Here is a 26,673-nt window from a genome sequence, read left to right on the forward strand (position 1 = left end):
AGGAAAAAAGTGATGAGGTCACTCATGATCACCCCTTCATTCCATTGTTCAGCCTGTGCTACCATTCACTTTAATCTACCTTTGCTTCATGATCTTCTCGGACCTGTACTGTCCAGGAGTTAAGGCACCGGAATCACTTCTGTTAAATAACAAGGAATGGTAAATTTAATCTAGACTACTAAACTTACTAGGGGGCTGGGGGGCGAAGAAGGCTCTCAGTACATATTTTGGATTCCTATTTCTTTTTCATTTCTCATGCATGCTCTACTCTTTGCCCGTTCACAGATTTTTCTATCGTATAGTAAATATAGCTAGCAAAAAGACATAAACACAGAAATTGGCAGCTCAGGGTAGCTTTCAGCTTTTCTGTGCTGTCCTCCATCTCGGCCACTGTTGATCCCAGTTGTGCAATGCTTACGACATGCTACAAGCTCTTTGGTGACACAAGACCTAGCATATTAATTTATAAAGAGAAAGAAACAAAGTAAAAAAAAGTAATGTAAACTAATATCTTCTCCCTGGGGACTAGGACAAATAAAAGAAGGAAGAAGAGAGGTCATAGATCAGTGAAATGCCCTAACCAAAGTTTTTCATTGCATGGAAATTAAGAAAGAGCTAGGGTGCTCTGAAATGCTAATAGCTAGGGGGATGCAGAGTTCTGTTGCACAAAAACAGTCTCAGAAGACAGAAAGTTAGCAGGAAAAAACAGGAAAGCAGAAGGGATTAGTATCACCTTGCCTTAACACCAGTCTGAGGCAGGGTAAAGCCCTCTAAGGGTGAGACTGTCATTGTTCGTTGTCTACAGAGAGAAACCAGATGATCAAGTTCACGTACACACTGCGTAAATATTTAAGTGAGATGAATACAAAGGTGTCATTAACTCTGCTCCATTTCAGTGGGACATTCTTAAATGAGGACACACAAACCCATAGCTGTAAGGCAGCTTCAGGGAACATCTGTGCATGCATGTGCCTTTGAACCCTCTGCAAGTCTGCATTTCACTGAATCTCCTTGTAAACAAGATGATATCATTTTTTACTTTTCATCCTTTCTGGCACACTATTTCATCAGCATTTCTCCTGCAATCACTAATTGACAACACATGCTAGCATTTCCCAGCATAATATTTCACATTGCATGCAGAGAGATCTCTGCCAAGGTTTCACTGGCATGTTAGGCAACTTTGGAAATATTCTCCTACCAGAAAGCTTGCCACCTCCACAATCAACTCTTTTTCTTATTTTTGAGAAACTATTTGAAATTCACTTCTCCCAGAATCTGCAGGAGTCTCAAATTTATGAAGCATTTTCTTGTCCTTTGAAATCTTCTTTAAAACAATTAATATATTAATACAATTTCTGATTATGTTCCCAATGTCCTTTTTGCAGGATGACATCCTCTACTCTAGCACAATCCCAAGCTTCTGCTAAGCAAAAACTAATGGCCCACAAAATGGTTACACGTGCAGCTAAACATGACTCATGAAGCCACACCAAATCTGAAGGATGACCACACTGGAGATATCCTGTGAAGATATTCTGCAAACCAACCTTAAAATGCTCTGTTCACAATAGGAGAGGAAAAAAAAAAAAGTGCCTTCCACATAAAACCCCATCCTCTGAGTCCACAGGTTAAAAAATGTAGATCTGCCACTGTCCTACAGCAATCCAGGTTTCTGAGGATGGAGAAACATGAATCCCAAGAGTCGACTCTTCCAAAGTTTTATGTGAGACTTATTTAAACAGTAAGTAGGACAGATGGGAGCAGAAGTCAGAAGGAACACAAGAGGTAAAAGACAGGAGATACAAATGCCCTCTTACAAGTTGAAAACCAGATAATTACACAGATCTCTCAAATGCAAAGAGCTAGATTCAGCAACGAGAGGAAGGAAAACTTTTGTTCATAACAACAGACTTCAATGGAGGATCCAAATTAGAAAGAGAATTATGCCCTTTCGGCAAAGCATTTGTGTTGTGGCCATGCCTCTCTCCAGTGCATTAGAAGCTGCTCTGAGCCTGGAAATCATCCTGGGTTATATCTTACATATGTATAGCACGGCTATTTGATTTCATGTTACATTATATTTTAATGTTTATTAATAAAGTGCAAAGCTATCTTGGAAAATCTGAATCCTGGTCAGTCACATAGGTGACAAAACTGCATAAAACTGGCATAAAGAACAAGTTTGTCTTACTACCCTAAAAAGCTGGCAGTAGTCTTTCACACTAGAACAAATTCACATATTGGAAATTTTCTTAGCCAGTACACATCTTCTGTTCCCACTGCCATTATTGCAAATATTTATATTTGAGGCACAGCAAGTTGCTACAGTTCAGAGACAAGTCTAGACAAATTCAGACTGAAAATGAGATCAAATTAAACTCCAGTGGAATAACTTAACAATGGGTTCTAGCGAGTTCAAGTGTTTAAAAATAGCATTTCTAAGAAATGAAACAAAAATTTACACTAAACTTAATCAGAAATGTGTCACTGCAATGAAGTAATCATGTGGTGAAATATTATAGTCTGCTTAATGAAGAATGCCAGACTGCATCTAATAGTTCCTTCTGATCTAAAACTTACTTACAAGCTTTGCAGGAACTCCTCTTGCAGAATAACTACACTGGGATAAATAAACATGTGTTTATGACAATAAGTGCACCACCAGGGCATTATTTAAAAGGCCTGCAGGATCAGGCCATTCCTTTGTAACATCCTACTTCTGCTGAAATCTTTCAAGTTACAGAAGCATGAAAGAAGAGAAAGTTCCTGAAGACTCAAAAAACAGAGCCTTTGTTCAGTGCTGAGAGAGATGGTGAGATCTGTCTTTCAACTCAGCATCCACATGGTGATCGGCAATCACAATGGGAATAATGATAATACACAGGTAAAGTGCAAAGTTCAGTGTAAGAGAAAGATTCCTCAAAGTCTTTCTACCAAAAAGTATTCATGATTCTTTTATTGTACTGTTTATGTTAGCCTTATTCATTCCTAGATTACAATCCACCTCTGAACAGGAAAAAAACCCACAACAAACTCAAATATTAATAATACCAAACATATTACGTTATTTTGAACAAATGCAAATGTTGGTCATGTTTCACTCTACAGCGACATGAAACCTCTGCTGATATCCTCCTTAGTTCGAGTTACTGGCAAGTAGCAGCACACTCCGTGATCTCCTGGGTATGAAGATTTGACAGTACATCTTGGAAGTAGAATTTTCTCCTTTAGGCAACTAGTTCACACCACTTTTTCAATCAGACCTTTGTTTACAATGTACATGCATTGTAAACTAAAGAAGTTTAATGATATTAAAGTCAGTGGGATGGAAGTATATACTTGAATGTTGTCTTGATTCAGGAACATAAAATAAGGCTTTTAAAATAAGAGGTTAAAAAATTGGAAAGTTGGGACACACTGATGGATAAGTCTAAGTATTTAATACCGTGTAAATCACAGAACGGTTTGAGTTGGAAGGGACTTTAAAGATCATCCAGTTCCGACTCCCCTGCCATGGGCAGGGACACATCCCACTAGATCAGGCTGCTCAAGGCCCCATCCAACCTGGCCTTGAATACCTTCAGGGATAGGGCATCCACAACTTCCCAGTGCAACCTGTGCCAGTATCTCACCACCCTCAGCGTGAAAAATTTCTTCCTGATGTCTAATGTAAATCTTTCCCCTTCTAGTTTAAAGCCATTCCCCCTGATCCTGTCACTACAGATCCTCATAAAAAGTCCCTCCCATGATTTTTTTTAGGCCCCCTTCAGGTACTGGAAGGTTGCTATAAGGCTTCATTGGAGCCTTCTCTTCTCCAGGATGAGCAACCCCAACTCTCTCGGCCTCTCTTTGTACAGGAGGTTCATTGTACCTGAGCCTCTACTTACTCCTACTGAAAACTAGAAAGGGGAATGAGCTGCACAGAGAAATGGTAGACAAAAATAGTTTAGTTGAATAATGGGAGAGTACAATCAAGCTGAGATGGTTCCAGTTATAAGGCAAAAAAAGCCCTTGAGAGTGGACTGTTGCTTAGAGTAGAGAGACCACAGGCTTACAGAATGTAAAGTACACTGAGTAATCCAGTCCCAGGATTAAGCATGTTTACTTTTGTTGCTCTGTCAGCCACAAATCTCAGCAGTTTTTGAGATCAAGCCAGTAAGAGGAAGAAGAAAGCCATCTCTCTAACAGTTCTCAACCTCATAAAGACATCAAGTGAAAAGATGGAGAGATGCAGCAAGAGAAATGAGGACCCTAGCTTTATTTTTAATGCCTGTTAAAAGCCTTCAAGCTGCAGAGTAAACTTAAGACACAAAATGCTATTATCTTCAGCTTCTTCATTCCGAACTAGCCTCCGGTCCCCCAGTGGACTGCTATTCAGATCAAAACATGACTGATGCTGACATCCTTTGGTTCAGATCACATCCAAATGTGTTTTTTTCAGTGTGTCAATGGATAATAATCACAGGAGACTACAAACAGCCACCGCTTGTCCAAACTATCTCCAACATATTCTACACATCTGCCTTTGCTTTTCTGTTTAATCTAAGATCAACAAGAGCCAAGAAGGAACTCTCGTGACTGTTGGTTTGTGTGTCTTAGTAGAAACTGCTGGAACAGGCCAAATCAGTCATTCAGTCTGATATTTTTCTTCTGATAGTACTTTTGCCAAGTTCCTCAGGGGGCAATTTAAAGCTTTAAAAAAACAGACACAAGCAATTTTGTAATATTAGATAACAAAAGAAAACATCTTTTTATTATAGTTTCTTTAAATTCTATTTGGATTCATTGCCCTATAAACAGTTAATTTAATGATAGTTTCCATTCACATTCAGTTTCATCCAAGGCTAAGTTCTGTGCATTAGAAACAACGGTCGCAATGTCATTGTTTTCCAGGGCATATGGTCAAATCCAGAAGTGTCTTAGCATTACTCAAAACTTATTAAACCATTTGTCTCACATTAGATGCAATCAAATACCCTTCAGAAATATCCTGATTTAGGTCTTCTACAGCTTGAACTTTCACAAGCGAATTTATTGTGTAAATAAATCCTTACAAGACCTCTACAGAATCACTGTTTCTCAACTACATTGAGTTCCATCATCTATGCCCAAAGAGGGTCAAAGAATCCCACAGTAGCTTTTCCATACTGTGTTTTTCGTATGTCCTCTCACTTCTGTATTTCTATTGACTAGGTCTGACATCTCTCTTTGGTGCAGTTTGTTTACCCAAATGAAAGTTGCCTCACAGCTGTAACAGAAAGAAGCAAGACTTAATGTTCCCTCTGGACATGTCTGTAGTTCTTCAGGTTGAGATTTTTGGTGTGTCAGAATCTAAAGCTTTTCAAGCTTAACTTTGAAAAGACAACTGATTCATAATTATACCATTTAATCTACAAGTTATTTGTAGGGACAAAAGCCTAAGCTTGCAAATACTAACAGTAGTTGTATTGTACTAACACCAATAGTTGGGAGGAAATAATATAAAGGGCTGAATAAGAATGGGCTGAGACCTTTTCTTGAGAAGGATGAAATGGGCCATGCTGACCTATGATGTTTCGTCTGTGCATTCACACTGTTCATGTGAATCAGACACAGCATTTGGATGTCCAGAAAACATTCAGTTTCTAGTAGCAATTGTTTTGGATTTGGAGACATTGCACAATACTAAATAAATCTTTCAGATTCATGGTGTTGCTACAGAGATACAATCTCAGTCTGGTATCTAGTATGAAAATAGTATTTAGCTCTCTGTCTCTCCAATGTAGCCTATAGTCTATGGTATGTGTTCTGCATATGTTCTTCTTCCAGATGGGAATTTCACATTAACTACAATACCTTTAGTGGCAAGTTTAGATATTCACACTTTACATCCATTATTAATGGCACAGAATCTCTCTGGACTCTTGATTTCCTTTTATCATTTTCAAGAAGAGGCATTCCTTTTCTTTTTCAAGAAGAAATTATTGAGACCAACCCTGTGGAGAAGGACTTGGGGCACAGAAGGCCAACCATGTCCTGGGCTGCATCAAAAGAAGCGTGGCCAGCAGGGCGAGGGAAGGGATTCTGCTCCTCTATTCCTCTTTTGTGAGACCTCATCTGGATTATTGTGTCCACTACTGGAATCCTCAACATAAGGAGGATATGGAGCTGTTAGAACGGGTCCAGAGGATGGCTGCAAGGGTAATCAGAGGGCTGGAGCACCTCCCATACAAGGACAGGCTGACAGAGTTGGGGTTGTTTAGCCTGGAGAAGAGAAGGCTTCAAGGAGAAGTTATAGTGACCTTGCAGTACCTGAAGAGGGCCTACAAGAAAGCTAGGTGGGGAGGACCATTTACAAATGCTTGTAGCGACAGGATTAGGGGCACTGGCTACAAACTGGAGAGGGGCAGATTTAGACTAGACATGAGAAGAACTTCTTCATGATGAGAGTGGTGAGGCACTGGCACAGGTTGCCCAGGGCCGCTGTGGCTGCCCCATCCCTGGAGGTGTTCAAGACCAGGTTGGATGGGGCCTTGAGCAGCCTGATCTAGTGGGAGGTGTCCCTGCCCATGGCAGGGGGGTTGGAACTATGTTATCTTTAAGGTCCCTTCCAACCCAAACTGTTCTATGATTCTATGATTCTAAGAGAAATTCCCTGCTTCCTATGACTCTACCTTTCTTCCTTCGTGTGTTTAAATTCTAGTATCTGAAGTACTCATAACTCATGAGAAATAACAATATAACTGGATAGGGATGTCTCTCAATATTTTATTCCCATTCAAGTCACTGCTAGCTTAATCCCACACTCCAGTGGGATGAGAGCTCAAGCAATGCTGAGTCCTGATTTCATGTTGTAGTGCTTCTATAAATGGACTTCTAGGTATACACAAAATATATTTTTTAATACTTTAGCAGTCAATAATATCACCACTGTGAATTTGCTCTATGCCTGTATTCCCATTTGTGAGCTTCCCTAATAACTATTGAACCTGTTAGCTAAATTGAGTATAAAAGCCTCAAAGGTATTGCAGTTCTCTTAATTTTCTGAAGATAGGCAGGAAAATGGGGAGAAGAGAGACTGTATTAATGCCTCTCTGGGAGCAGGGAAGAATCATGAGCCTCATCCTCATTGGTCACAGGCAATCCAGAGGGAGAACATTACTGTACGCCTTTACACTGGGAAAAGTTTCAAATGCAGCTCACATTTCACAGCACAGCCTACCAATGAGGCACAAAGCCTTAAGGGATCAGGTTGCATTACTTTTGCTGTCCAAAGAATTACCTTTTATTTGAATTCAAGATATTAAATAAACTTTAGGCCTTAACACAACAAGACTTAGACATTTAATATCTGCATTTAGATAGGTTTACTTTAAGCAAGAAAATATATTTTAAAACAAATTATAAATACGTGTGGGTTTTAGGGCTTTTTTTTTTTTTTCACCTTTACATCTGCTGATTGAAGTGGCAAAATGCTATCTTACAACATGTGAGTGGTAGACAGCCACCAAATATCTCCCATTACACAGACTGAAGTGCAGGAACACACGTAGAAGTCAATGACTACGTGCACTACATCTGCAGGTCGAGGGAGAAGATGTACAGGCACGGGTCTCAGCATTATGTCAGAGTGGGTTTGGTCAGACAAGAGAAGAGACAGAAAACGGAAAGGGGCTTCAACTGAGCAGCAAGACAAACACAGCAGCAAAGATTCATAGATTCATAGGGTAGAGAGGTAAAGGGCTCAAAAAGTGCAGATTCATGTTTGCATCTACATGTTCATACAACCAGCCCACACTCAAATGTATCTTTCTAGGAATGCTACCACAACAATATTAATGATATTCTTTGCATTTGAGAGTCGATGTTCAACCACTCCCTTTCCCCCCACCAGTACTCTGAACTCTGCAGCAACCCCTGGCTTAACTTCCGTGACGGTGTAACTTCAACCAGGCGTCGCCAAGAGCTGCTTCCTTACAAGCAGTGATTTCAGACCCTGCCAGAAACCTCTGACAAATTCATTCTCCGTGAGTCAGAGCTCAGTCCAATAAGAGGTCTAAAACAGCTGGCAGGGATGATATGCGTAATCTCACTTGACCTCTGCACATACAAAAAAATCATAACATAAGATTTTGCACAAATATATCCTGCTCTAAGTCTGAAAAAAAAAAAAAAAGGAAGCCAAATCTAATCCCAAAACTCCAAATTTTATCCCAAAAGTAGTGGTAGCAAATGTTGTTCTTGAAGCTCACACTCCTATAGTGATGTATTGATGTAACTTACTAGTCAGAAATAACCCGAATAATGCCATTGTTCCTAACACTAAAGAAATCTTTAATCCTATCCTCAAGATGCAGCGTTTTGAAGAGATCAAGAAGACCTACTCATATTTTTCAGAGTGATAAAAACTGGAATATTGTTAGGTACTTCTCTGAGCTTGCTGTGCTACTGACCTACTTGCCCTAGACTTGCTCTGCATTGAGTGGGAAAAGGCAGCAAATGCAGGAGTTAATCCAAAGCACCTGAAGATGAACATCTAAAACTAATGGGATGAATGTCTCTGCAAGTGCCTTTCTCTCCCCTTCAATTATAAGGGAAGCTTTGACAATATGGCCCATTTTTCAAGACACCAAAGTTTGGTAAAATGAACTTTTTTCTCTACCAGTTACATATCTGCCTCTTTTAAATACACAGTAAGGTAGAATGAAATGAAGGGGAGGAGGAGGAGTAGGTGTTTCTCTCTAGTGAACAAAGATAGGACTTGAGGGATTGTCAGGAAGATGCCAGGGGAGGTTTAGGCTGGATATTAGGAAAAGCATGTCCAGAGAAGAGTAACGAAGCTGGTGAAGGTGCTGGAGAACAAGTCTTATCAGGAGCGGTTGAGGGAACTGGGGTTGTTTAGCCTTGAGAAAAGAAGGCTGAGGGGAGACCTTATTGCTCTCTATGACTACCTGAAAGGAGGTTGTAGAGAGGTGGGTGCTGGCCTCCCAAGTGTCAGGGGACAGGACAAGGGGGAATGGCCTCAGGCTGCGACAGGGGAGGTTCAGGCTGGACATCAGAAAAAAAATTGCACAGAATGGGTCATTGGGCACTGGCAGAGGCTGCCCAGGGAGGTGGTGGAGTCACCATCCCTGGAGGTATTTAAAAGACGGGTAGATGAGGTGCTCAGGGACATGGTTTAGTGGTTGGTAGGACTGGTTGGACTCAATGATCCAAGAGTTTTTTTCCAACCTAGTGATTCTATGATTCTATGAAAAGGTTCTTCACCCTAGTGAAGCACTGGAACAGCTTCTTACAAAAGCAGTCGTGAAGCCAAGCTTAACAATATTCAAGAAGCATTTGGACAATGCCCTCAGACACATGGGGTAAATTTTGGGGTTGTCCCATGAAGGATAGGAGTTAGACTCAATGATCCTTGTGGGTCCCCTCTAACTCAGGACATTGTGTGATTCTATGAATCTAAATAGAAATGTACAAGAAGCCCTTAAACATAAGGCAAATACATACATACAAATGTACGGATGTACATACCTACATATACACACATACATACACACATACAGAGACACACACTTTTCAAAGGCTCACAGACAGGACCTGAGATATGGTGACTGACTTCATGACACGTTTTCTGATCTTCTGTAGAGTCAGGAAAATGGATTGCTTCACATCTGACATTTCAGCTGGAATGTAAAGCTACCAGTTGGAAACCTAGCTTTATATCTTTAATTTTAATCTAAGTTTTCATTTTTACTTCTCAGGCTTCTTTGCTTTGGAAGAATATTTAAAAGCATAACCACTAAAGACATATTTGTCTGCAATTAAATATAACTTAGCACAAGATCAGGTAATTCATTCTGCTCCCTAGGAAGATGAGCTATGTCTAATAATATTTAAAGCTACTTTTTCTCACCAAATATTTATTGTACATCCTGAATTATGTGATTTTTTAAGATGCCAGACAACATGTTCATAATAATGAAAATTGTTGTTTTAACTGTGATTTGCATCAGGCTGCATCTGCATAGAAATCAGAATTGAATTAAAATGTGCACATCCCAGTATTTTAAATAGCTCTTAGTTAAATAAAATTACTTTAATTTTGTTGAAAGCATCAGAAAAGGAAGTACCATAACATGTTTTGCATTCAAGTCTGACTTGGTAAATAAAGGAAATATTGCCTATTAATTAACTCCCATTGCTTCTATCCACACAACAGCAGCCACATTTCTCATACAATTCATGGAGCCCAAAAGAAACTTAAGTGAAAATTCACATCTTTTTGAAAGTACCTGTGCAGGTGTGTTCCTATTTGTGTTTTGAATGCTTTTCTCTGCAATACCAACTTTACGCACCTGCAGTTGTTTTTTACTTCTGCACTAAAAAAATCAATCATTCTGTTTGTTTTGTGGGTTTGTGCCAGCCCAAACAGAAATCTCCACTTTGAGTGAATAAAACAAAAGGAAAAAAAAAGAATATTCACTCTACACTTGCCAGGTAAATTGAAAGAAAGAATAATGAGAGCAACATCTATATGCAGTAGCAATTGAAGCCTCAGATTTTGAAAAAAATGCCAACACCAGCAATCAATCTACTGTAAATACAGAAAATACATGTATTAAATGATCTACATCCTACTGTAATATGGCTGCAAATCTTGAGCTGAGTAGAATTTGACAGATCTCAACCAAACGGCATTTTGCAGTTATCCAGTACCATGTGCTCTATCTTGCAAAGTGTTACATTTTGCTCACACCATCAAATAATCTGTCAGGATTTCAAATGTTTGGGATTTTTTTTCAAACTAGAAAGCGCACATCTTTGATTAATAATGGTTTTATTATACAATCAAGCCTCATATTTAAGAAAAAAACGCCTTAAAAAACTAATCATAAAGTAAAAATCACAGATTTTTATGGAAGTTTGTGCAGAATAGTCTCCAGATCACAGCAGCTCCACCAGCATTTGATTACCATAGCTGCTACACATGCACGTACATGCACATACAAAATCATACAGTGATCCCATCAGTGGCAGCATGAATGTAAGCCTGAAGCACCTTTGAGTCAGAGGATTTCTTCAGAGGGGAGAATAACCAAAGCTGTTGGATGGGTATTCATTACATTTTAGTCTCGAAGTTGCCAGAATAATCTCAGGAAGAGACAGTAACAACTAGAAGATAATACAGCTTATAAGAGTAACTCGTCATTTACGTACTTAAAATTAGATGATATCAGCTGCTGCCCCACTGTTGATTGAATGATCCAGATGGATTAATGAGACACAATGCTAGAAATTGTTTTCTCTCAAGATTCCTCAAGCATACATTTATTTACATACAGGGTGGACTCCAGCTATTGGTTCTAAAAGGTGCATGTGAAGATGTTACCTCTTATGTTTTCTATAATATTCCTTTCTCTCCTGCCAGGCACGAGGGGTAAAAGATATAATTGTTTTATACGTAGTTTAACTAGTTCTACTCCTTCTCTTCTCTACTAAAAGTCAAATAAAGATCTGTAGAGTATCAATGTAAGAATACCGGTTAATATTGGAAATATGGATGTCACTCAAACTGCACTGGCAGTAACAGCTTCATTATAGTTTGCTTCCTCTTAGCAAAGATGTCTAAAAAATGTCAGATTAGAGCAACTATTCAGTGTACTGGGGAAATTAGGTGCTAATTAAGTCATCTGACTAGCTGAACTTCTGCAACAAAAAAACTGTAAAACAGATTAGCATTTTATTTACCAGTCATTAGTAAAAGATGAATAGCAGCTACACTCGCACTACTTTAATAAGGTCACTATTATAGTAAATTACTTTTGCACAAATTGAGCCCAATCACACAATATTTAAAACTGCATTATTCACATGCTTGTGAGTACGGTGAGGCCAGGAACTACAGCCATTCTCCATCTTCTGTGGGAAGTCAAAATCATAGAACCATAGAATCATAAAATTATAGAATAGTTTGGGTTGGAAGGGGCCTTAAAGATCATCCAGTTCCAACCCACTGCCACGAGCAGGGACACGTCCCACTACGACTAGGCTGCCCAAGGCCCCATCCAACCTGGCCTTGAACACCTCCAGGGATGGGGCAGCCACAACTTCCCTGGGCAACCTGTGCCAGTGCCTCACCACTCTCATGAAGAAATTCCTCCTTATGTCCAGTATAAATCTGCCCCTCTCCAGTTTATACCCATTACCCCTAGTCCTATCAGTACAAGCCTTTGTAAACGGTCCCTCCCCAGCTTTCCTCTAGCCCCCTTCAGGTACTGGAAGGTCACTAGAAGGTCTCCTTGGAGCCTTCTCTTCTCCAGGCTGAGAGAAGAGCACACATTGACATAAAATGACACAAAAGATATATATGCCTCATGCCAGGTACATGCGGACTGGCTCTTCTCCGTGGCTCAGTGAGAAATACGGAGACTGAACGCATCACCTTCTTCTCTTGGCAAAAGGTGCAGGACCACATGGAAGAACTGCAAAAAAAATCACATCTGGCAACATACCAGATTGTTTGCTGGCACAGGGCTAAGCTATGCCTTCAGTTCTTTGGGCAAAGGGAAGGAAGCAGGAGGGAGTCCTGTCCAGTGCACACTGAAACGAGGGGATGCCCTTCCAATTGCACCAGCAAGACACGGAGCAGGTACTTCAGCAGGGAGCAGAAAGTAGTCTTAACACACTATCTAACTTCTTCAGCCTCTCTGCTTTAGTCTTTATGTACAACGCCACCCTTTCTATTGCATTCTTTGTACATCCAGGTGAAAGATTAAGTGGAAAACCGAGGCAGGGCTGCAGCTCCTTCCCCATCTCCCTCTCTCACTCACTACGTGGCTGTTAATGCACACGCTTCTTGCCCAACAGTGAATCTAAGAAAAAGAAAGATAACACTTTTAGTTCTTCTCTTTTCTTTATTCTGTACATTAAACAGGGCTGTGTAGTCAATTCCACCTTGTACCTAATGCAACTTTGAATCTAATTTTTAAAATATGTTTAAATATGTTTCAGCTTAATCCCACATGTTAAGTCATCTGGGTTTATTTTGTCCTGGCAAGAACTGAAATGAAAATATCTCCGCTGCTAAAATCTTTTCTTTCCTTTGCCTTATTATAAGAGCAAATATTTGGTGAAAGGTTTGCAAGGGCAGTGCTTTGTTTCCAATACAGTAAAGGCAGGAATTTGACAGGTACTAGAAATCTTCAGCTCTCAGTGTTGTCATTGTGTTCTAAACTTTTTTTTTTTCTGGGCCTCAGACATCAGAATTGAAAAGTCAAAATTTATCAGCTTTTTAACACAATTGGTGCACATGTGCACAGAAAAAAAAGGACATTCCACGTGAAACCATTCATCAACCACTACAGGTATGAACTCTTTTATTAATATCCATCATAAGCAAGCACAGTGTATCTCGTATGTGGCATGCAGCTTTCTTATAGAAGTTCAGTCTGTGGGAGCTCCCTGGTTTTCTATTAGTCAGTTCTTTCAACAGTCCCACTCATTCTCTCTGAAAATCTGTGCCAGCTGCTGCTCCATAGGCAGGAACGTCTGTCAAAACCAATTCACAGAACCGCCTGCGCTGGCAGGCTATTTCATCTGGTAATTTGAAGAGTTTTTAAACTGGCAAAAACATCAAACCAACAGAATAAAGATAATTCTGTGAAATTGATTCTGGTTTATCACTTCAATATATGTAAAACAAAAATAAAAAATAAACAATACTGATTTATAATAAGAAAATGGATGTCTTCTACCCATATGAACAGAAGGGAAGTAGAAGCACTATGTTAGGTGACCAGGCTGGCTATCCTCTCTAGAAAGAAATAAGACAGCTCCAGGTATTCCTGTTCTGGTTTGGCCAGTCATCTTCAAGGACCTTTTTGAAAATGAAATTCTAGATATAAGTACGCTGTCAAAACTACAATGATGTGTACTTAAATTTGCAATCACTTCATGGCAAATGAAGAAATACATTCTGTCCCTCTTCTGATAAGAAAAACAGGTGACACCTTTTTTTTTTTCTTTTCCTCAGTCAGTATTTTGACTAATGGCTTGCCTAAGGTAAACCGAAAAGTAATCTGCCTGACAAGGCTTGACTTTAAGTTCTGCAAGAGCTGGTGATGGCAGAAAAAATTGCAGTAGCATCAGGAAATGGAATTGTAGTCATAAGGCTGCAGAGAGAAATCCTGAGACAAGATCCTTGTACAAAAATAAGAGGCAGCACCAGCAAGCCTTGAAAAATACCCTACACATATTCATAAAAAAGGCCTTTAGACAACTCTTCTTCAACAAAAAATAAACTGAACTGATATATCAAGTCACTATGATTTCTTCTTCATGGTCTTCCTCATCCGCTCCATGAAACCACACTCAAGGAACGTGCAACGGAACAAAATCAGGATAATAGCTTTCCCAGTTTTGTTCTGGGGGTTCTTTAGAGGGGATATTGCACACCACAGGAGTTATTTTCAGGCAAGCGTGTGAGAGCAAAGATATTTGATTTTCATGTGGGGCATCTCACTGTTGCTTCATATGATTCCCAAACCCTGCTATCCGCATGCCCTGTTATTTTACCTCAGTTTGTAACACAACCCTGAGCCTACAGAAATGGATGGAACTATGAGCAGGAACACGGACAGGAGGACAGACAGTACGGGAAGCAAGGCCACGGGATTTTAAAGATGATTACACCCTGGTAAGCATCTCCAGTGTTTGCCACATGTAATTACTGATTCTGCCTCTCCACGCTGCCACGGCTCAACCCCTACAGTAAAACAGAAGGTCTTGGCATACACTGTTACTGCCCACAAAAAAAATGTCATCAAATGCATGAACACTGCCTAGGGAAGGCCAACTATGTGTGCTGTGACCACTTAGCGTACTGAGGAAAGAGCAGGCTGAACAACCATACTGTTCTAAATTCTCATCCTCTTCTGCTTGCTGCTCTGGGAACACCGGTCCAGGATCGGTCCTCAGGTTTGCAGCAGGGTATGGCATGCAGTTCCTCTGTGGTGCAAACAAATTTATTTCATGGAGTGATGCTTGTTTCTATGGAGTCATGCGGCCAAGAGAATTACTCATTTCTTGAAGTGTGTTTGGGAGGCAGGCTGTGTGTATGGGGATGGCGATATAACATCAAAACCTGGCTCTGCCACACACGTCCAAGGATAGACCCAAGACACTTTGGCATCACTCAAGAGTGCTCCAAAGGTGGGGATGTCACTGCATCCATTTCCCAGAGGCACCACTCAAGACACTTTGACCACTCTGTGCTGTAACATGATGTGCACCATCAGAAAACTGACTTTGGAGGTGCTAATTATGTAAAAGCAGATCACATATATACTAGGAGCAGCCAAACTGTTACTATATGATGCAATAATTTTATCTCTTGCCTAGAAGAGGAGCGTAACTTTGGTCCCTGCTTTCCATGATCTAATGAATTATGGGAATCAGTGAGAAATGCATTTCATGTCATTAAGCTTTCCTAGATGGCAAGTGTTAATTACAAACAAAAATAAAATCATGTCTATATAGGCAAAGAACTGTTCTCTGCCATTATGAGGATCATAGAATCATAGAATCACTAGGTTGGAAAGGACCCACTGGATCATCGAGTCCAACCATAAAGGGTGGAAGGAATAAAAAATGTATTTCCCCTTCTCACAACTATGCAGCCACCCTACCAGAATAACAGTGATACGTGTAGGTATGGGGGTTTGGGAACCCCAGAATACACCGCATGGTCAGCAATGAATCAAACCAGTAGAACTTCCAGACGTTCAGCAGTCTAACACAGCAATGTGAAGGTGACTTACAGCAGCAAGGGAACAACCTGATCCAGCAAAAGGCCTACACCTGATCCAGGAAAAGAAACAGTACTGTAACTTTGGGGTTTCCTGATTCCAAAACACTGATTTCAAAGCAGCAAATTCTCTGTAGGCTTCTACTATGAGGTCTTAAACCCTATTACTGACATCTGGGTGTGTTAGTGAAATCATTCCTATCAGTATTTATCCCTGCTGAGACATCGTGATTAAGGAGCTGTGTTGGTCCATTTCCACAAAGAATGTAAAGGCATTATTACCACCTACTTGCCGTTTTATGCAACACATCTGTCACTAGTTTGCTACAGCGAAGGATTTATCTTTCAAGCAAATTCCTGGTTGAAAAATTAAGGGCACAACAGTACATAAAGTATTTCCAAACTCCACAGTACTTCTGCTAATCAACATTCTGGGTATCTATTTTTATTCCTTCTCTCTGACCAGTCTGGGTCTATGTATTATCTTCAATCCACTTTTACTGTGAGTCACATCAGATTAGAAATGCATTCAACTATGAGAAAAATCTTCTGCGACTGATCCAAGAAGAAACAATAACAAAACCCCACGCATATTACACTTGGAGCCTCTTGAAAACTAAAAACCAAACAGAAACAATGCAAGACACTGAGAAATATTGACAGGTTTCCTTAAGGTCTTGCTTAGAAATGTACTGCAACAAAGTCTCTTGTATCATATAGTGTGGATGCTGCAGTATATTGTCAGCACAGGAGAAAAAGCAGCCAGATACATTGAACCCATGAGACTTCATTCTGTACTTTTGCTACATTATCTGTAACTATATCGGTTAGCCCTTCATTTCAATCAGTGCAAAGGATGTGGGGGTTTTTCAGTGCATGGATGCTAAATGAATATCTCAACCGTGAGTACTGCAAGCTTGTCACTACAAGAGATTGAGGTGCTAGAGTATGTCCAATAAAGAGCAAAGAATCTGGTGAAGGGTCTGCAGCACAAGTCTTATGAGGAGAAGCTGTGAGGACTGGGGCTGTTTAGCCTGGAGAAAGGGAGACACAGGGGAGAACTTATCACTTTCTATAATTACCTGAAAAGAGATTGTAGTGAGGAAGGTGTCAGTCTCTTTTCCCAAGTAATAAGGGATGGGATTAGAGGAAGAAGCCTCAAGTTACACCGGTGGGGTTAGATTGGATATTAGGAAAAACCTCTTCACCTAAAGGGTTATCAGACACTGCAACACGCTGCCCAGGGAAGTGGTTGAGTCACCATCCCTGGAGGTATTTAAAAGATGGGTAGAGGTGGCACTTAAAGACATAGTTTAGTGGAGGCTGTGTTAGGCTTACAGTTGGACTCGAAGATCTTAAAGGTCTTTTCCAACGTAAATGGAAAAATATGCATATGATTCTGTAACAAACTCATCACTGAATTCCTAAGCATTTTCTCTTATCCTGTATTAATTCATGTAACCAGTCAGTGCAAGGAAGGTCGAGACAGCTGTTTTTAAGGTTTTGCATTAACCGAGTGTTTAATAAACATTTTTATAGTGTCTAACATCATTAAATCCCAATGCACAGCAGGGCTAAAATACATTGCTAAGAAGTTTGTACAGAAGGTAGAAGTGTGTCCTCGTGCACCATTTCCAAATAATGCAAAGCTCTGAGTGCCAAAGCAGAAGTATGGGATGTTGGCCCTCACAGTGTGGGACACAGATGAAAAAGGAAGCATAAAATTGAAGATTACTTAAGTACAATAGGAAGCTTGAGATCATGCAGGATTTACTCACTACCAAAAATATTAGAGCCAAACCCAAACTCCCCAAAGAAAAACTAGCCAGTTTGACACTGTAAACAGGACATTTCCTTAGATTTGTAAACAGGAGATTGATTTGAAACAAACTGCCAAGAAGCTTAACACAACCCAGTATTTTAGCCAAGAGATCCTCACCAGAAACAGTGATGTAAGTGGTCTCTTTTAGCTGAAATGTGGTATAATGTAATCAACCTCATAAATATAATAGCAGGATTTTTGGAGGCAGTTCTTGAATACAGCTTGAATCAACTAACTAAATGGAGTACCAGTAAAGTTTCCTGCATTGCTGGGCAAATTCTTACTACAGAGAATGCCAACAGAGAGCCTTCATGTTATTTCTTAGGACTCATTTAATATCCCAATGTCAAATTCCCTCCACATTCAAAAAAGGCAGAGCAGGCAGAGGCAGACAGCCCTTCTCTAGGTTTGGGAACATACAATGAGCGCTGAGAGCTAATTAAAGGTTTCTCAGCAGGGTAGGCAAAGCCGAACATTTCTACACAAGGAATGAAAGAGGAGAGCAAGGAGAAGGGACACAGCTGCGCCCAGAGCTGTGGAAGAACCAGATTTCATATTTCTGCTACTGCTTTGCGTGGGAAAAGGGGTGAGGCTGGGAAAAGCGTTTATGTCCTCTGATTTAATATTATATACATGCATATATATCCTGTATTATCCCATACCAGATAACATCCAAAAGATACAACATATATTTATTCTTTGTACACATGTACATAATATCAAAGAATCATAGCATAGTTTCAGTGGGAAGGGACCTTAAAGATAATCCAATTCTAATCCGCCTGCCATGGACAGGGACACCTCCCACCAGACTGCCCAAGGCCCCATCCAACCTGGCCTTGAACACCTCCAGGGATGGGGCAGCCACAACTTCCCTGGGCAACTGGTTCCAGTGCCTCACCACTCTCATCATGAAGAAATTCCTCTTTATGTACAGTCTAAATCTGTTCTTCTACAGTTTATACCCATTGCTCCTACTCCTGTCACTACAAACCTTTTGTAAACAGTCCCTCCCCAGCTTTCTTGTAGCCCCTTCAGGTACTGGAAGGTCACTGTAAAGTCTCCTCAGAACCTTCTCTTCTCCAGGCTGAACAACCCCAAGTCTCTCACGAACTCTCTCATTCTGTGAATGTTACTGCACTAATGCTTCCCTATGATTTCCTATTTATGACTATTCCTAGGTGTTTTATAAAACATCATTTTATAATCCCTCTCTCTGGGATTAAAACTAAAGAAAATTTTAGAATTTCCAGCAGTTTCTAAGAATCAAAGCAATTATCAAGTTTTCTCTCCATGCGTTTTAAGAATTAGCTGGCCTAATTAAGTTTCATACAAATACATCTGCAAAAAAGAACCAAGAAGCATTGAGAAACTGGCTGGAGTGTTTATAAATGAAGTGACTTCCACTATATAATATACATCTGCTTGATAAAATATGTTTCAAAGTTCTTTTGGAGAATTCCTTCATGCTGCTTGCTGCTGAGTCAGGATTGGAATTCTCATGCAATACCCTTTGATACTTCAGTCCAAACAGTTAATTATACAGATAAGAGACATCATCAAAGTTAAATGATTGTAGACCAAAGTGTATTACTACAGGTAAATTACTAAGGTGAGATTTTTTAATCTGATGAAGCCTGAAACATACTTTTTTTTCCTTTTTTTCACAAAGCCTACAAAGCCAGTGAGAAAATAAAGCTTACAAAAACAAATTTATTCTATTTTCCAGTTGACACAATTTTATGTTCCCTAAGCCCTATACAAAAACAGGTACACAAGCCTAATAAAAAGAACTCAGTAAATGCATTCGAAAACCGAGGTTCCTATACCACTGCTGTTACAAGAGCCATTTCAAACTGGTATAACCCCTCCCCATTTATGTCTTTTCCCAAAAGCAGACAGCTAATACCTATTTTGTGAGAGACTACTGCCCAAATCATCAAAGGCTTTTCCCTATGCATAAGCACAGGCCAACACAGGGAAAGGGAGGGTAGACTTAACAGCACACATCGCTTTGGACAGGCCATAAAAGAGCTGAAAGCTGTTGCCATTTTCCCACAACAGTAAAGTACAATTTTTCTTTGTATTTTGGCGGTGCGCAAGCAAATAACAAAGAAATTCCTCATTTTTTTTTTTTGATTCAAAATGAAAACTGCCAGAGCCCAGAATCTTATCTCAAGACATCTGATGTTATACTTTCAAACCCACATCAGAAGATACTGATTCCATGGCTTTCAGTCGTTTACATACCTAAATGACTTGACACTATGCTGTCTGTTCTGCTCTGTCTCTTCTTTAAACTTTGGGTTTTAAAAGTTTAAAATATGTATAGTGATGCTTAGTCTGAGTATATAGACTAGGCATATTTTCCTATAGTGAGTATTCAGATGTTTGTTCAGTAACAGCTAAGAATGAGCCACTGATGTTTCAATGAGACACCGTACAGTAAATAACATTACTGACCACTTTTCATCTCCCAGTACAGATGAACAACCAAAACAGCAGAAACAAAACATCACACTTCTTGTAATTAGGCAGTAAAAACACCCACATAGTGCAAATTGGGAATCTGAGGCAAAGAGAACAACGGAAACATTTGGAAGCCCTCTGTGTGTTATTCTGATGAATTTCAAAGGACTTAAGAGGTAATGGCATTAATAAACACTTTAAGTAAGTGCATGTGCTATAAATGTGGATGGCATCGCCAGGACACTTTCCAAAATTGATTAGTGCTACACTGGACAGCTGAGTCATCAATGCCCGTCCTTCCAGTAGGACAAGAGGATGTGTTGTAAGCAGGTTATTTATATTCTTAATATCATCAGCAGGAAGTGCAGTCTGGTTAGGTTTGATAGTCATTATATAGCACTTTTTTGTAAGTACTGCCCTTCATCTGCAGATTTCTTCTTAGAGCAATCTCAGTCTTAACGAAGAGCAATTACAAATACATCTAAAAGAAGAAAGGCAATCTAGAATCACACACAGTGCAAAGGTTTGTTTTGGCCAGAAGCAAGATCAAGCCTCCATATCAAAGCTCTGTGTATCCTGTATCACTAGTTTATCCTGCTTGGAGGCAACAGAAAACTGGAATGCAAAGGATTGTTGTCTTTTTTAATAAAATGTCCAGGTGGTCTTGGACTTGCCAAGATACAATATTTTTTTAAAAGCTGAACAGACCTTGCTCCCCCGACGGTATCTCTCTTAATTTCCCAACATAATAATCATGATCATCAACCCAGAATATAATACTAAACTAGTTTTCATCCCTGCTGTACATTTTGAGAGAGGCTGTTTGAACATATTACCCCCAGTGCATTGAGTGCTCTTAGATCCTATTCCATATTGCCATGTCTGCAAATATTTACAAAGTAAAAAATACTGTCTGTCTCACACAACCCACATGTCTTTAATGCTCTTCCATATCAGTGCTTCAGACCAAAACAAGATGCAAACACCACTGAAAATTATAAAAGACAGAAATACTCTTAGTGGCCTTCAGCCAACTCTGGTCTAAACCCTTTGCTTGTGAGCTGGTCACATGCATGCAACATTTGAAACACAGCTCATAACCTTTGGCTGCACAAATATAGGCCTTTAGTCAACAATCTCAAGCAACATTTTGGTTCAAGTAAAATCAGGCCGATTAGCAGCTGCCTTAGATGACGTTACCCACTGCCCAGCTCCGCTGGTCATACCAGAACACACCACCTTTTGCAAAGCCAGAGGATTCCTAAGCGCAAGAAATAAGAAAGGCTGCAGCGTGCTAGGTGTCTGCATGTGGTCTTTCCAAAAGAGTGTCACCTCCTCTACTACATCTATTGCGGTTGTTCAGCCCGGAGAAGAGAAGGCTCCAAGGACACCTTATAGCAACCTTCCAGTACCTGAAGGAGGTTACAAGAAAGCTGGGAGGGACTTTTTACAAAGGTTTGTAGTGATAGGACAAGGGACAATGGCTATAAACCGGAGAGGGGCAGATTTAGACTAGACATAAGGAGGAATTTCTTCACCATGAGGGTGGTGAGGCACTGGCACAGGTTGCCCAGGGAAGTTGTGGATTTCCCATCCCTGGAGGTGTTCAAGGCCAGGTTGGATGGGGCCTTGGGCAGCCTGATCTAGTGGGACATGTCCCTGCCCATGGCAGGAGGGTTGGAACCAGATGATCTTTAAGGTCCCTTCCAATCCAAACTCTTCTATGATTCTATGATCTATAACATGTACTAAATGACTGCAGAGGTGTCTGACTTCTTCATGGGCGCATTTCCATGTGTCTCCAGGCTGCTGGGTGGGGGTGAAACGTAGCAAATCATTTCATATAGATTTGCTGCTTTCAAATAGACCCAGTACCAGTCCACCTTGGTACCCAGAAAGTTCAACCACTGCAAGTTATGGAGTAGAATTTCAAGCATACAAAGCTTAATCACAACGTCAAACCATCACAACTAGGAAAAGAGTAATTAAGTAAGGATCTCATATAGGCTTGTTCTCTTCATCACTCCAAGAAGCAATATCACCACAGGAAATCTTCTTCAGAGTGAAATGCCCATCGCACTGCCAATCTGCTGAAAACTTTATTTATATTAGGGGTTACTGATTTCTTCACTGACTACAGAGAAGATCAGAGTAAAACACATTTTGAAGCAAATCACTGCAGTTTTCCATGGGAAAAAAAGCTTATTCGTAATTTTGACTTGGAAGGAAGCTTGCTTAGCTTAGATCAGAGATGGTCTTGGTTATTCTATGAAGTTTAAGATGTCAGGCTAACAAGTAAAGAAGCTTGCTAAAAAAAACACAATCATTTTAAAGAATGAAACTGAAATTATGTCTGTATGCTTCTATTACAAAAATATACATTTTTAATTAGATTAAATTTTACTTCTGAGACAGAAGTAACTGCAATCCTGTCTTGTTTTGAGACTCGCTATCTAAGTTCTGTGAAAAAGCTTCTTCACCTTCTCTACACCTTCCTTCAATGACTAGAAAAGGCATACAAGAGACTACTAAGTTCAGCGTGGCTCCAAAACTAAACCATCTTCCTATATCAACTGTATACCCATTACATACATTGTATACATAATGAAAAATAAACATCGGCAAATCTAGAGTACAATCTTGGAAATGGCTCAAGCGACTGTGTTTTCAAACAGGGTTTATAAAACATAGAAATTCTGGCAATTGGAAGATGTTAATTTGAAGACTGAACTTAACTCTGTTCCTTTTCAGGGAGAACACCTTGCATTTCGTTCTGCAAGAATGCACATTGCAATATGCAAAAGCAGGTCCTCCATATGAAGTTGGAACACAACAGGCTGCTCCCCAACTAGAGGCTCATCATCTTTGCCAAACCAAAAGACCTGGTTTTCTTAGCTTTGAACATGAACAAGTGGACTCCAAAGGTGAATTTCAGTGGTGCTATATTTATGTAGCTTCCACACTCATTCATCACTGGGTCACAGCACACAGCCACGCTGACGACTTGTGAGGCACTTGCGTCCCAGGCAGCTGCGCTGCAGAACCTCGATAGCACCTCAGCTGTCGAGGATATCCTCTGTCAGTGGCTCCTAGTGGGAAACTTGCCAAAACTCAAAAGTGAAGATTGAAACCACTCTTCCTACCAGGCAGGCAGTGTCTGAAAGCCTGCAGCCACCCTCCTTTATGCGCACCATCACTGGGCACCCTACTCCTGCCAACAGCGAGGCTGGCACAAAGGACAAGGCTGGTCCTTGCAGGGCATTGCCCAGCAGGTCTGGGAGAACATTCAACCCAGACCCTCCCAAACAAGATGGCCTCTCCATCAGGAGGACAGCACCCTGAGAGCCACGACAGGAAGCAAAAGCGACAAAAGGTCTCAGTGGAGCCAGGAGAGGGACCCTTGTGCCTGCTCTTGCTCACCACACACCACCCCAGAGGGGACACAGCAGTGGCCTCACTCTGTCTAACGCTCCCTGCGCATTCCCCGATGCTGGCAGGGATGCAGAGACGATGGGGCATGCGGGTGCCAACGGCCCACCTTGCCCCTTCATGGCAGCTGGGACCAGGTGTCCCACACTGTCATGGGCAAGGTACAGCCCATAGAATCATAGAAAGAATCAGAATCACTTGGTTAGAAAAGACCTTAGAGATCATCGAGTCCAACTGTACCTGTCCACTACAAACCCATATCCCTAAGCACTTCATCTACCCGTCTTTTAAATACTTCCAGGGATGTTGACTCAACCACTTCCCTGAGCAACTTCTTCAAATGTCCAACAACCCTTTCGGTGAAGAAATTTTTCCCTATTGTCTAATCTGAACCTCTCCTGGCACAATTCGAGGCCATTCCCTCTTGTCCCATCACTTGTCATTTGGGAGAAGAGACCAACACCCGTCTCGCTACAACCTCCTTTCAGGCAGTTTTAGACAGTGATAAGTTCTCCCCTCAGCCTCCTTTTCTCCAGGCTAAACAATCCCACTTCTCTCAGTCACTTCTCATAAGGCTTGTTCTCCAGCCTTCATCAGCTTTGTTGCCCTTCTCCAGATGTGCTCCAGGACTTCAATGTCCTTCTTTAAGTGAGGAGCCCAAAACTGAACAAAGGATTCGAGGTGCAGCCGCATCAGTGCAGGGGGACAATCACCTCCCTGGTCCTGCTGGCCACGCTGTTTTGGATACAAGCCAGGATGCTACTTGCCTTCTTGGCCACCTGGACACACTACCAGCTCATACTCAGCAGGCTGTCAACCAACTCCAGGTCTTTCTCTGCCAAGTATCTTTCCAGCCACTCTTTCCCATCGGAGGGGACGCTGGCTCCCAGGAAAACTCCTGGAAGTGGCCCTGAGCAATTTGGGTCCTCCTGGAGGAGCAGAGCAGCTCCTGCATCCCACACCTCCCTCCACATCACTTGGTCACACGCTCCTGGACCGAATCCCGCCGGCCCCCGGGGATCGGTCCCCCAGGGATGGGACCCCGATAGCTCTCCAGGGATGGGATCCCACCAGCCCCCCAGGGATGGGACCCCTCCAACACACCCTTCTCCAGGGGAAAGCGGAGACCGCGTCCCTCGGGACGCGCTCCGCGCTCGGGGCTTCCTCTGCAATCGCAGCCCCCGAGAATTAAAGAAGACAGACACTTACCATCTCGCCTGATATTCGAGGATCTCAAGGCTCTGATAGATCCGCCCTGGGCAGGGGCAGTGGTGCCCTGACGGCTGCAAAAGTTGGCACAGACGACAGCGTAAAGGAGGAGGAGGATGAGCAGTTGCATTGGGATCCGCTGTGCACGGGACCGCGTCTCTGCAAAGAAACCCGGCTCTCCCCACCAAGGCTGCTTTGCTTCCTTCTCTCTCGTATTCTCTCCCCCCTTTCCCAGACTTTTTTTTTTCTGTTGCTGCGAGTTGCCTGTGTATTTCAGGGAGTTTTATGCAAGATGAAGATAAAAATAATAAAAAAAAGTAAAAAAATACACCCAAACAAAACTAACCCCGCAGTCCCAGCTGCCGAGATACTCTCTCAGCTGCCCCCAAAACTTCTCGCACGCTGAACTTTCTGCTGGAACCGTCCCGGCTTGGAGAAGGTGTGAAACACCCCGTTGGGAGCCGCGCCGGCCGCCCCCTCCCCGCCCCGCTCGGAGGCGCCGCAGCGCCCGCAGCTTCGCAGCGCCCGGCAGGAGCGGCGGGGACCGAGGATGGAGGGGGGGGAGAGGCTGCCCGGGGAAAGGGGGCGGCCCGGGGGGCAGGCAGGGAGGCGGGAGGGAGGCAGGGAACGGTGCCCGATCCGCCCTGCTGGCTCCGGGTCCGGGATGGGCAGAGAAGTGGTAGGAGAAGAAGGGAAAACGTGCCCTAAGAGGTCACGCAACCAAGTGTCGCTTCACCCTCGGGCTCGGAGTCCTCACTGAAAGATTATTTCTTGGGCTGGAAGGACTCAAACTACTCCGTTGCACCGGGGCGGATGAGGAGACTTGGTGAAATAACTGGTGAGAACACGCTGGGTGAAGAAATCCTGCTGTTGTCCCCCAGGAAAAATCTTCAGGCTCTTCCATCAGGCCAAGCAACACCCAAAGTTAATTCCTACTAATTTAGACCCTCTGGTATTAAAAGATTATTGTCTGGAAGAGTCTAAAGCTAAAGCATGTGAGGATTGTGATCAGATTGCTGTTTTAGTATTCTTCTTCCATCGTCTGCAATGAAAATAATCAAGTGGCAGTTTATTAAAAAAAAAAAAAATCAGTTTTTAGCAGTTCTCTGACAAATCCTTACCTACTCAGTTTATTTCTTAAGGCATTTCGTATAGTCTTAACCAATCTAACAAATCATAACATGCTGCCAGACCTTTAACAATGTGAAACATCACCTCCTTAGTAGAAGAAGAATGTCAATACGCTTCTGTACCAGGAATATTGGACGACTTCTGCTCACTCCGAGGACTGCCTCTGGCTGTAGGAAACATTTTTCTCCAAGAGTGTGTTAGGATGACAATGAGACTGAAACATCTTGCATGTCTTAAGGAACCAGTAGGGTGCAATTCTGTTATGCATAATTCATGATTCTTTTTCCCTTTCATGTTCCCCAAAACTGACAGGGAACCTAATCCTGCTCCCATGTGGTAGATAATGGAAAGGCTCCAACACTGCTTCATTCGTGAGCAGATGTGCCTGTATTTTAGGTGCCCATTTCAGGGGGAAACTGGGCAAAAAGAGGGAAGGTGGCCAATCCAATCAGCCTAATGGAAGCAGAAAGTCAAATAGAGGACATACAGTGAATGAAGGCACAGAAAGCTTTGGAGGTGTCTTTCATTCATCCCATCAATGGGACTGCGTCTTTCCAGTAACATTGCAAGGAACTGACAGAAAGGATCAATAGGAACCCAGCTACCTGGCTTATAGAGCCAGCTACCTGGCTCTATAAAGGTTCAGGCACCTTTAAAGATAAAGGAGCTAGTCAATACCCTCACCTTTACCACAGCCCCTTGGTGAAGTCTCTCCTTTCTCAGTGCCCTCAGGCCCTTGTTCTTTTTTAGAGTCAGGGAGGCTAGCATCCATAATTGCTTTCCCTTGGGGGTATCCAATGCCATTTTGAGGTGCTGGAGGGGGAGG

General features: G+C 41.7%; 1 protein-coding gene across 6 annotated transcripts in view; it reads right to left on the bottom strand.

Moving 5' to 3' along the window:
- PDGFD (platelet derived growth factor D) overlaps positions 1 to 25,281 on the bottom strand; it is a 150,139-nt gene extending 124,858 nt beyond the window's left edge. For 2 of the 6 annotated variants that reach the window (XM_054056274.1, XM_054056272.1), the window contains exon 1: positions 24,717 to 25,278. In XM_054056274.1, coding sequence (XP_053912249.1) covers positions 24,717 to 24,846 — 130 coding nt within the window. In that variant the 5' untranslated portion in view covers positions 24,847 to 25,278. Of the gene's footprint in view, positions 1 to 24,716 lie in introns of all 6 variants that reach the window. The other 4 variants (XM_054056276.1, XM_009561105.2, XM_054056273.1 and 1 more) reach the window with 3 other exon arrangements.
- Positions 25,282 to 26,673: the final 1,392 nt, after the last annotated feature.

Source organism: Cuculus canorus, chromosome 1 (genome assembly GCF_017976375.1).
Source record: "Cuculus canorus isolate bCucCan1 chromosome 1, bCucCan1.pri, whole genome shotgun sequence".
Taxonomy (NCBI): Eukaryota; Metazoa; Chordata; class Aves; order Cuculiformes; family Cuculidae; genus Cuculus; species Cuculus canorus.